Below are 12,602 nucleotides of genomic sequence, written 5' to 3'. Positions count from 1 at the left end.
TGTACTGTTTTTAGTGCAAAGGTACCTATGAAGAGATCATGAGTCACAAAAAAGAGGTCATGAGTAGATGAGCCAAAATCCATCTCCCTTAACAAAAGAAAAGCCAGCTTCTAAGGTTCTTCTTTTGGCTTTTGATAACATATTACATTTATGCAGTATTTTGTACTTTAGAAAAAGTTTCACATACATATTATTTCACTTTTTAATTTTGATTCCTTTTTTTTTATCAGTGAGAAAACTGCATTCAACAAGACTTTATAGAATTTCCACAAGATCACGTAGCTAGTAGAGGTAACACTCACACTCTAGTTTTCTGGCGATCTGCTTCCGCAAAGAATGCAGGCAAGAAAGCCCTGTGGGGCAGTTCTACTCTGTCACATGGATCGCTGTGAATCTAGAGCAACTCGACAGTACCTAACAACAATAGCAACATCTGTTATATGCCACATAACCTCCATATCTTATTTGCCCTGGTACCCTTTCCTTCCTCTGTAAAATGGACATAATAATACTAGTTTAATTAAAGATTTTAACAATCTCAGCAGAGTAAGTTAAAATCGTAACTTCTTTTGACCTGCTTCTAGGAACATTTGGTAAGTCCAAGCCTTAGGTCACAATTAAAAGATTAGCAATGAGTGACATTTTCCGTGCCTTAGAACAGGTATTCTCGTGACCATTTCTGTTTTTTCTCCAGTTGGTGGTTGGTGCAGTGGGGATGCCATTTCCAGTGTTGAACGGTATGATCCACAGACTAATGAATGGCGAATGGTAGCTTCAATGAGCAAAAGGCGATGTGGAGTTGGAGTCAGTGTTCTTGATGACTTGTTATATGCAGTGGGAGGCCATGATGGATCCTCTTATCTTAATAGTGTTGAAAGGTGAGTAAAGTCCATTTGAAATTTTTTCCAGCTATACAGTTTTCATTTGAGATGTTAATCAGGAAAGAGATGTGACTATTACTGCTTTAGTATTGTGTCTGTGACTCTAGTTGGCATCCTAGACCTGCTGGCACAACATATAAGTCTTTTCTGATCTGATCTCCACCTGTTTTTTCAGTTTCTTTCCTGTGGCACACTACCACGCTCTGAATGCACTACTGCAGACTCACCAAGCTACTTGTAATTCCTTGGACATGCCATCCTCTCTCATGCCTCTTTTCCTGCGTGTGTGCATGCAGTTCTTTCTTCCTGGAATGTCTCTGTCTCTTGGTTCCTGTTGTATTCTTACTTATCCTTCAAGGATCAAATGTTTCTTCTTACATAAAACCTTCTCTGACACCATACTGATGAGTTACTTATTCCTCTGTTCGTTCGTAAGTATTTTGAACATACGTGTACATACCTACCACATTGTGCTATATAATTGTTTACTGAAATGTCTTTGTCCATAATACCTATCATAGTGCTTGGCACATTGGAAACCTCCAGTAACTGATTTTTTGGTAACTTCTAGCTTCCTACTGTCATATACCCTTTTTCATTCATCTCTGTGGGCTCTAATTTACAGTGATTCTTGGTAATTCCTAAACACACCTATGAAACCCTGCGGCATATCAAGACCTAACAGTGTAAATTGTGTACCTGAAAGAAACAGAGGGGTCTCTCCATGGAAGTTTAAAAACATACCCACACACTTAAAAATTATTGATAGGTTAAATAAAAATAATGAATATGACTAAGTATTTACAACTTTATAACAAACCTATTATACTTAAGTGTTGGGATCCAACTTAGGTGATATGGAGAGATAATCTGCGTTTTAATTTATATGCATTCATTTGAAAATAAGAAATAATGTAAAATGAGCACTTAAGCTTTTAAATAAAAAAGTTACAAAAAGAGCAACAAAAACACAAGAAAGTAATACATGCTGCTTTTAAGGGTGAACCTTGAAAACATACTGAGTGAAACACCAAAGGACAAATATTGTATGATCCCATTTATATGAACTATCTAGAATAGGCAAATGCACAGAAAAAAAGTTCATTAGAGGTTATAGGGGCTGGAGTGAGGAGGGACAGGGAGTTATTGCTTAGAGGCTAGAGGGTTTCTGTTTGGGATGATGAAAAAGTTCTGGAAAAACACAGTGGTAATTGTTACATGACATTTTGAATGTGCTTAATGCCACTGGATTGTACACTTTAAAGGGGTTAAACTGATAAATTGTGTATTATATATATTTTACCACAATTTTAAAAAATTTGATGAAAAAAGTGAACAAGTTAGCTACATTAAAATAAGTTAAAGGAAAAAAAACAAAGTAGAAAGAAAACAGATAAAGTTAAAAATTAATGAAAATGAAAACAAATCAGAATTGATATAGCCACAAAATGAGCAATCTTACTTCTCATTATCTATTTGCATAAGGAGAAATATGCAAGGGTAATCACTTTTTTTTTAATAGAAAATTGTTATAACTTAAGAATACATCAGTAGGGATATGATCAAATAATATATGACACACACAATATAATGAAATATAGTAATTCAAAGGAATCATCTAGAATTGTATCTATTACCATGAATAGATCTTAAAATACGTTGAAGGAAAAAAGATTTTGAAACAGTGCCTACCATGTGGTATTATTTATGTAAAGAAAATATGCATATATATGAGTACATATGTATATATATATGTGTGTGTATATATACATACACATGTACTATGAGTCGGAATCGACTAGACGGCACTGGGTTTGGTTTGGTATATACCTATTTAAAAAGTAGGTATATATTTACTCATATATACACACTTATATAATGAATGTAATATATGTATGTGTATGTGTATGTGTGTGTGTATATATATATATATATAAAAGTCTTGAAAGATGTACAGCAAATCAAAATGGGAAGAGACTAGAATTAAGGTGGAACTCAAAGGGGACTTTACCATTATCTGTAACATTCTGATTTTTTTTTAAAGAAAATATATTTAAGTAAAAATAAATTTCAAAAAATAAATACATAAATAGACTTTCATATGCCTCAGTTATAATCAGCCAGTAGTGTTAAGGGAAATAATTTATATTATATAAATTCCTTTTATTTTGAATATGTAAACACAGCCAGGCTTTTTTTGTGTAATACAAACTCTGCTCTTGATGCGTCCTTTGTAGATATGACCCCAAAACAAACCAGTGGAGCAGTGATGTGGCCCCGACAAGCACCTGCAGGACAAGTGTTGGTGTGGCAGTGCTGGGAGGCTTTCTCTATGCTGTGGGTGGCCAGGATGGTGTGTCTTGCCTCAACATTGTTGAGAGGTGATTTTTTTAAGTCATTTCCCTTTTTGTTTTGAAGGATATAGAGTGCTCTTTAAAAGAAGCAGTTACAGCTGAATTTGGGGCTTTGGGGAATCTGTGACCTATAGACTTTAAGGGGAAAGTTTTCAGTTGCTCTTAAAGTATAGAAAGATGAAAGATATAACTCAGTTTTTTTTTTTTTTAATTATGTGTAGTAACACTGATTACTCCTAACATTTAAGTGTCAGGAACATATTTTAAATGACATTCTATGTATGAAATCCATTCTGATTTTTTTTCCCAGTCTACCTGAAGTGTGCTTAATGCAGACTTTCCCCAGACCATCTTCAGAGAAATTATGAAAGTAATAATATTTTGTCTGGCATATCTTCTAAAGAGCCCAAAGTATTTTGTACATGGATTCTATTCTTGATTACTTTCTTTGTCAGCTTTTTGTCATTCTTTCATAAAGATTGTATTTTGGAGTCTCAGGTGCTGTGAGTACTGGTAAGAACATACTGGTAAGAACTTATCCTTACTTCTTGAAAAGACATATTTCGTAACTCTTCAGAATTTTTGAAATAACATTTACTAGTTTGGTTATCATGTTTAAGTTGAAGAATTTGACTCTGTCATAAATACAGATAAAGTTGAAGGTATCTCTTAAAAGCATGCCAGTTTCCTTTTATCTGTCAAATCGCCTATTTCTCCACTTTCAAAACTATGTAGCACACCCACTAGGATAGCTATTATCCGAAAAACAGAAAATAGCAAGCGTTGGCAAGAATGCAGAGAAACTGGAACCCTTGTGCATTGCTGGTGAAAATGTGAAATGGTACAACTTGCTGCGAAAAAGAGTTCAGTGGTTCCTCAAAAAGCTAAACATAGAATTACCATATAATCTAATAACTCCACTCCTAGGTATACACCCCAAAGAATTGAAAGCAGGGATTTAAACTGATGCTTGTACACCAGTGTTCATTGCAGCATTATGTATAATAGACAAAAGGTAGAAACAATCCAAGTGTTCAGCAAGATGAATGAATAAATAAAATGACTGTACATCCATACAATGGAACATTATTCAGCCATAAGGAGAAATGAAGTTCTGGTACATGCCACCACTTGGATGAACCTTGAAAACATTATGCTGAGTGAAATAAGTCAGGAACAAAACGACAAATGTATGATGCCCACTTACGTGAACTGTCTAGAGTAGACAAATGTATAGAGATAAGTTTATTAGTGGTTACCAGGGGATGGCGGGGGTGGGGCAGTTATTGGTGAAGGGGTATTGAGTTTCTGTTTGGGGCAGTGAAACTTTTGGAAATAATTACTTGCTTTAGGGGACTATCCTATGTATTTTAGGATATCTAGTAGCATCCCTGGCCTCTACCCACTATGTGCCAGTAGCATACCCCCAGTTTAACAACCAAAAACGTCTTCAGACATGGCCATATTTCTCTGGGAGTAAAAATCACCCCTGGTTGAGAACCAGCTGGGCTGGAACCATCTAGTCCCTCGGAACTCTCAAAACTTACCAGCCAGGATACCCTTCCAAGACACGGCCTCACACTGAGGAGAACCTACTGGGAATAGAATCAAAATTGAGCAAGAAAAGGACAATGATACAATGAAAAAAAAAAAAAGATAAAAACCCATTGCCGTCAAGTCGATTCCAACTCATAGCGACCCTATAGGACAGAGTAGAACTGCCCCATAGAGTTTCCAAGGAGCACCTGGTGGATTCGAACTGCCAACAGCCATTGCTCTTAACTATTACGCACCAGGGTTTCCAGATAAAGATAGTGTTGGTGAATAAAGCCAGTAAATCTCAGGAGGCCAGCCATTACATACATATTATAACAGTACATGCAAAAAACGAAACAAAACTAAAGGGAGCGCCACAAAGTTAGAAGAACTACCATGAGCCACTGCTCCTTCTAAAAGTTCAGGAAAATTAATTTAACATAAAAATGAACAACAGCAAAGTATTGAGATTATATCCCATGCCATAGAAATATAAGAAGAGAGAATAAAAAGCAGAAGAACATATCTACAGACAGTGAAAGCACAGCAGAAAGACATACCCACAGAACAGGTGAAAAGTAACCAACTATTTCAAAATGTGCTAAAAGGCATTAAGAAAATCACACAAGATGTGAAAGCACTACATGAATCAGAATGAGAAAAACTCAGAAATGAGGTGGCAGAGCTCAGAAAAATATTGGAAATGAAAGAAAAAATCTTTTCAGAATGAAGATTAAGGTAGAACAAATAAAACATAAAGTCATAAGAAAAGTGGAAGATAAAAAAGAGGAAATATTTTAAAGTAAAAAAAAAAAAGAGACACTCAACAGCAAAAACAAAAACAGAAAATAAAGTGCTTCACTACACATTTCTCCAAAGAAGATGTACAAATGGCCAATAAACACATGAAAAGATGCTGTGTCATTAGTCTCCAGGAAAATGCAAATCAAAACCACAACGAGATACACTTCAAACCCACTAGAGTGGCTATTAGGAACCTTCGTGGTGCAGTGGTTGAGTGCTCAGCTGCTAACCAAAAGGTTTGCGATTGGAACCCATCAGCCACTCCACAGGAGAAACATGTGACACTTTGCTTCTGTAAAAATTACTTACCTGTTCCATCAAGTCGATTCCGACTCAGTGACTCTATGCCTTGGAAACCCTATGGGGCAGTTCTACTCTGTCCTTCAGGCTCACTGTGAGTCAGAATTGACTCAATGGCAGTGGGTGGTGGTAGGGTTGGTATTATCGGAAAAACAAAATAAGGAGCGTCTGTGAGGAGGTGGAGAAATTGGAATCCTTGTGCTTTGCTGGTGGAAATGTAAAATGTTGTATCCTCTGTGGAAAACAGCATGTCCGGTCCTCAAAAAGTTAAACAGAATTGCCATTGTTGTTGTGTGCTGCCAAGTCAGTTCCGACTCATAGCAACCATAGAGGACAGAGTAGAACTGCCCCAGAGGGTTTACAAGGATCAGCTGGTGTATTCGAACTACCGACCTTTTGATTAGCAGTCTGAGCTCTTAACCACTTTGCCACCAGGGCTCCACAGAATTTCCATATGACCCAGCAATTCCGCTGCTAGATATACACCCCAAAGAATTGAAAGCAGGGATTCAAACAGATATTTGTACGCCACTGTTCACTGCAACATTATTCACAATAGCCAATTCACAATAGCCATTATTCACAATAGTTTCCATGTATCTGTTTATCCAGATAAGTAGACAAAATGTGGTGTAGACATATAATAGAATATTATTCAATCCTAAAAAGAAATGAAGTTCAAATATATGCTGTGACATTGATGAACCTTGAAAACATTATACCAGTGTTCATCACAGCACTTTTCACAATAGCCAACCAATGGAAACAACCAAAATGTTCATCAGCAGATAAATGGATAAACAAAATGTGGTATATACACATAATGGAATACTACTTAGCTATAAAGACAAATGAAGTCCTGATGTATGCCACAACATGGATGAACCTTAAAAACATCATGCTGAGCAAAATAAGTCGGTCACAAAAGGACAAGTACTATATGATCTCACTTATATGAAATAAACAAACATATAAAAACCAAGGATTATTTAGGGGTTACCAGGAGTGGGAGGGAGGGGGAAGGCGGAGTTTTTGGTTAGGGGGCATTGAGTTTATGTTAATGGTGGTAGAATGGTTTGGAAAAGGGTAGAGAAAATGGTTGCACAACTCAAAGAATGTAATCATTGTTACTGAATTGTACATGTACAAATTTTTGAGATGGCTTATGTTTTGTTATGTATATTTTTACCACAATAAAAAAATTTTTTTAAGGTTAAAATGGCAAATTTTTTGTTATATATATTTTACCACAATAAAATAATTTTTAAAAAACTTAAAGGTCCAATACATTAAAAAAAGGAAGAACAAATAAAGACATAAAAAGGATGTAAGAGATAGCAACAAATACTTTTTTTGAACAACTATACATGTGAACCTCACCAGATAGAATGCACAGGAATCAAATTGACTAAATCTGTGAAACGAGACAATGGAGAAGCTCAATGTCATCAGTCAGAACAAGGCCAGGGCTGACTGGGGAACAGACCATCAATTGCTCATATGCAAGTTCAAGTTGAAGCTAAAGAAAATTAAAACAAGTCCCTGACAGCCAAAGTACGACCTGGAGTATATCTGACCTGAATTTAGAGATTGTCTCAAGAATGGATTTGACTCATTGAACACTAATCACCGAAGACCAGACAACTTGTGGGATGACATCAGCACCATCATATATGAAGAAAGCAAGGGGTCATTAAAGAGACGGGAATGAAAGAGAAGACCAAAATGGATGTCAGAAGAAACTCTGAAACTTGCTCTTGAACATAGAGTAGCTAAAGCAAATGTAAGAAATGATGAAATAGAATAGCTGAATGGAAAATTTCAAAGAACAGCCTGAGAAGATAAAGTAGTATAATGAAATGTGCAAAGACCTGGAGTTAGAAAACCACAAGGGAAGAACACACTTAGTATTTCTCAAGCTGAAAGAACTAAAGAAAAAATTCAAGCCTCAAGTTGCAGTGTTGAAGGATTCTGTGGATAAAATATTGAACAACGCAGGAACCATCAAAAGAAGATGGAAGGAATATACAGAGTCACGAACCAAAAAGAATTGGTCGATGTTCAACCATTTCAGGGGGTAGCATATGATCCAGAACCAATGGTATCGAAGAAAGAAGTCCAAGCTGCACCGAAGGCATTGATGAAAAACAAGGCTCCAGGAATTGACAGAATACCAATTGAGATGTTTCAACAAACGGATGCTGTGTCAGAGGTGCTCATTTGTCTATGCCAAGAAATTTGGAAGACAGTTACCTGGCCAGCTGACTGGAAGAGATCCATGAGTGTGCCCGTTCCTAATAAAGGTGTTCCAACAGAATGGAGAAACTATTGGACAATATCATTAATATTACACACAAGTAAAATTTTGCTGAAGATAATTCAAAAATGGTTGCACCAGTACAACAGGTAACTGCCAGAAATTCAAGCCGGATTCAGAAGAGGACATGGGAACGAGAGATGTCATTGCTAATGTCAAGATGCATCTTGGCTAAAAGCAGAGAATACAAGAAAGGTGTATACCTGTGTATTATTGAGTGTGCAAAGGCATTCGACTGTGTGGATCATAACAAATTGTGTATAACATTGTGGAGAATGGAAATTCCAAAATACTTAAGTATGCTCGTGTGGGACCTGTACATAGACCAAAAGGCAGTCATTTGAACAGAATGGGGGGATACTGCATGGTTGAAAATTAGGAAAGGTTTGTGTCTGGGTTGTATTCATTTACTGTGCTTATTCAATCTGTATGCTGAGCAAATAATCCAAGATGCTGGGGTGTGTGAAGAACACAGCGCCAGGATTGGAGAAAGATTCATTAGCAACCTGTTATATGCAGATGACACAACCTTGCTTGCTGAAAGAGAACTTGAAGTACTTACTGATGGAGATCAAAGACTACCGTCTTCGGTATGGATTGCACCTCAACATAAAACAAAAATCCTCACAAATGAACCTATAAGCAATATCATGATAAACGAAGAAAACATGGAAGTTGTCAAGGACTTCATTTTACTTGGATCTACAGTCCATGCCTATGGAAGCAGCAGTCAGGAGATCAGATGACATATTGCATTAAACAAATCTGCTAAAAAAAGGATCTCGTTAAAGTGTTAAAAAGCAAAGAGGTCACTTTGAGGACTGAAGTGCTCCTGATCCAAGCCATGATGTTTTCAGTTTCCTCATATGCATGCAAAAGCTGGACGATGACTAAGGAAGACTTGGAATTACTGTTTTGGCAAACATATTGAATATACCATGGACTCCCAGAAGACATACAGCCAGAATACTCCTTAGGAGCAAGGACAGTGAGACTTCGTCTCACATACTTTGGACATGTTATCAGGAGGGACCAGTCCCTGTAGAAGGACATCATGCTTGGTAAAATACAGGTTTCACGAAAAAGAGAAAGACCCTCAATGAGATGGATTGACACAGCGGCAGCAACAATGGACTTAAACATAGCAATGATTGCGGGGGTGGTGGGAACCCAGGCAGTATTTCATTCTGTTGTGCATGGGGTTGCTGTGAGTGGGAACTGACTCAGTATCACCTAACAACAGCAACAATGATATTTTTTATAAAAAGTCGTTACCTTGAATGATGATAGGGCACCAATTTATTATCTTGAAAAGTGTCAAGTAAAGTAAAAGAAGCTAGCACATATCCTGCATTTCTTATATGAACTGTATCATATAGGAATAGGGTGGCCAAATAGTATATAGGTGGGTTGTTTCTTTTTTTTTTTTAATTGTACTTTAGATGAAGGTTTACAGAACAAACTAGCTTCTCATTAAACGGTTCATATTGTTTTATGACATTGGTTAACAACCCCATGACATGTCAACACTCTTCTCGACGTTGGGTTCCGTATTACCAGCTTTTCTGTACCGTCCTGCCCTCTAGTCCTTGTCCCTGGGCTGGTGTACCCCTTCAGTCTTGTTTTGTTTTATGGGCCTGTCCAATCTTTGGCTGAGCTAAAAGGGTGTCCAGGGGCTCTACTCCTGGGGTTTCTCCAGGCACTGTCAGGCCGGTAAGTCTGATCTTTTTTTTTTTTGTGTGAGTTAGAATTTTGTTCTACGTTTTTCTCCAGCTCTGTCTGGGACCCTCTATTGTGATCCCTGTCAGAGCAGTTAGTGATGGTGGACGGGCACCATTTAGTTGTACTGGACTCAGTCTGGTAGAGGCCATGGTGGTTGTGGTCTGTTAGTCGGATTGTTTCTTTATGAAAGTATTCCAGTAAAAGAGAATGAACTATAGAATGTCATCCTTTTGCCACATTCAGTAACTTAATGGATCTAAGCATTGACATTTAACAAGTGCTAACACTGCCATCTATAGTCTTGCCAAAGGGATTGAGTGTGGTCTGATCAGATGTCTGGATCCAGCTGCCAATTTGTAGAACATACAGAGGACAGAGCAACATGTTGAACTGTACTCTGAGTATGTAAAAAACCAATCCATACTGTGGAGGAAACTGCAGACTTAATTCCCTGGCTTCTAAAACGAATGGATTACAAGGGGGAGAAAATGGAATGGCAGGAAAGGAAAGCTTGTACGTGAAAAGAGACTTCAGAAATACGTCTTGTCCTTCAGTGTCTAGTCCTTCTTTTGGGCCAAATCTAATAGAACCAGTTGGCAAAGGAGAAATGTAGTTAGCCGCAGCATCATAAGTCAGTGTATAAAAAATAATAATGCACAGGCGCAAATCCTCAGATCTTTTTTCCTAATAACTAAGTGAAATATGTTAGATTCTCAGTATGCATTTGACCGTAGCAAGTCAACGTATCCAATGTCTTTGGTGTGATTTTAGCCCTTATGAAAAGGGTTTACTTAATAAGAACATGCAGACAGTCTCTGGTTTCTCTCACTGTAGGTATGATCCAAAGGAGAACAAGTGGACTCGAGTGGCTTCTATGAGTACCAGAAGACTAGGCGTGGCCGTGGCTGTGTTAGGAGGATTTTTATATGCTGTAGGTGGCTCTGATGGTACTTCTCCACTCAATACAGGTTAGCCGCTCCCCCCAAAGTCAGCCTGGTTCCCCCAAACCAGCATATTTTCCTTAGGAGAGCTCCTTTATAAAAAGTATAGCACCCAGGTTACCCTATAACTTGTTAGCATTAGCTTCTATAGCCAGTCTTTCAGTACATTCCCAAAATATTTCTCTCTCCTTTTGTGTTACAAGGTACTAGAAATGTATAATGAATAGAAGAACTATTTCTGTATATGATTATTTTTCTTCCTCTACTGCTGCCACCACCTCTCCTTTAAAAAAAACAAAACCCTATATGTTATCATCTAAAAATAAAAATTTTTAACTAGAAACTGATTTGTTAATCCTTTCTGTTTTGAGATAATGGGTATTTTTGTCTAAGGATGTTGTCAGTGTGACTGTAGCATCAGATTCATTGTCAGATATCTTGTCTTCTTAGCAATGAAAGGTGCTGAAAGGTCAGATAGTCCATTCCCTCATTTAAAGATAAGAAGAGCGGGGCTGAGGGGTCATCTAGCTAATTAGTGATATAGCCAGAATTAGAATATATGTGTCTTGACTCCAACAACATGCCCTTTGTGCCATACCTACCTGAAAGAGACCGGTCTTTTATGAGAGTGTTTGTGGTATTGTCCGAAGTTATACAAGTTCCTCTCAGAAGCAGGAATCAGATTGCTTATTGAGGATGTGTGATATCACAAAGTTTGAGGGCTATGAGGAAAACTAGAGATGAAGGAAAATGGTTAAATGGTCGCTTACTGGTTTTTCTTTTCCCTGCAGTGGAGCGCTACAATCCTCAGGAAAACAGATGGCACACCATAGCGCCTATGGGGACCCGGAGGAAACACCTAGGCTGTGCAGTGTATCAGGACATGATCTATGCTGTAGGAGGTAGAGATGACACTACAGAGCTTAGCAGCGCCGAGAGATATAACCCCAGAACCAACCAGTGGTCTCCAGTGGTGGCTATGACATCCCGCCGTAGTGGAGTGAGTGCCTCCTACTTGCCCAGCTCCGGAGGTTCAAAGCTTTGAAAAACAAGTACCAAGAGAGGGCTTTTCAGAAGGAGAGCTCTGATCTGCAAAATGTTGCACATTGTACAGTGAGGAGGTGAACTGCTAATGCCTAGCTGTTTTGTTTTTCAGCTATCTTATCTGGTGCTGTTGGGTTACTTTTAGGCAAAGCCAGAACAAAAAAAACCCAAACCCGTTGCTGTCAAGTCTATTCCAACTGATGGCGACCCCACTGTGTGCAGAGTAGAACTGTCCATAGGGTTTCCAAGGCTGTGATCTTTCAGAAGCAGATCACGAGGCCTATCTTCCGAGGTGCCTCTGGGTGGGTTTAAGTCAATCACAAACCGTTACACCACCCTGGGACCTGTGCAAAAGTATGGAGGTGTGAAAACTGCATGATCCTTCCAGGGACTAGCAATTACTTCAGTATTTCTACAGCACAGAGTATATTAGGAGGAAGAAGGGGAAGATGTAGGAGATGAGGCTAGAGCAGTTGGCTGGGATGGATTTCGAGAGGGCCTGAATAACATAATAAGGACTTTAAACTTAGGCAGTAGGGGGAGCTTATAAAATTTTTAAGAAGGAAAGTGATAGCATTGTTATTTTAAAAAGAGATTATTAGTAGAAATTTAGAGTGGATTAGAGCAAGCATATACCAGAGGAATTGAAAGCAGTTTAGAGATTCTTGCATACTCCCAGTGAATGGTTTTCCTAAAATTTGAG

General features: G+C 38.0%; 1 protein-coding gene across 4 annotated transcripts in view; it reads left to right on the top strand.

Moving 5' to 3' along the window:
- KLHL20 (kelch like family member 20) overlaps positions 1-12,602 on the top strand; it is a 71,354-nt gene that overhangs the window by 55,407 nt on the left and 3,345 nt on the right. For 3 of the 4 annotated variants that reach the window (XM_010591006.3, XM_023549274.2, XM_023549273.2), the window contains 4 exons: positions 695-878; positions 3,119-3,262; positions 10,749-10,882; positions 11,647-11,855. In XM_010591006.3, the coding sequence (XP_010589308.1) occupies positions 695-878; positions 3,119-3,262; positions 10,749-10,882; positions 11,647-11,855 (671 nt within the window). The remainder of the gene's footprint in view (positions 1-694; positions 879-3,118; positions 3,263-10,748; positions 10,883-11,646; positions 11,856-12,602) is intronic. The other variant, XM_023549272.2, reaches the window with a different exon arrangement.

Source organism: Loxodonta africana, chromosome 25, assembly GCF_030014295.1.
Source record: "Loxodonta africana isolate mLoxAfr1 chromosome 25, mLoxAfr1.hap2, whole genome shotgun sequence".
Taxonomy (NCBI): Eukaryota; Metazoa; Chordata; class Mammalia; order Proboscidea; family Elephantidae; genus Loxodonta; species Loxodonta africana.
Note: the sequence above shows the minus strand (reverse complement) of the source record. Positions and strands in the feature narration are given on the sequence as shown.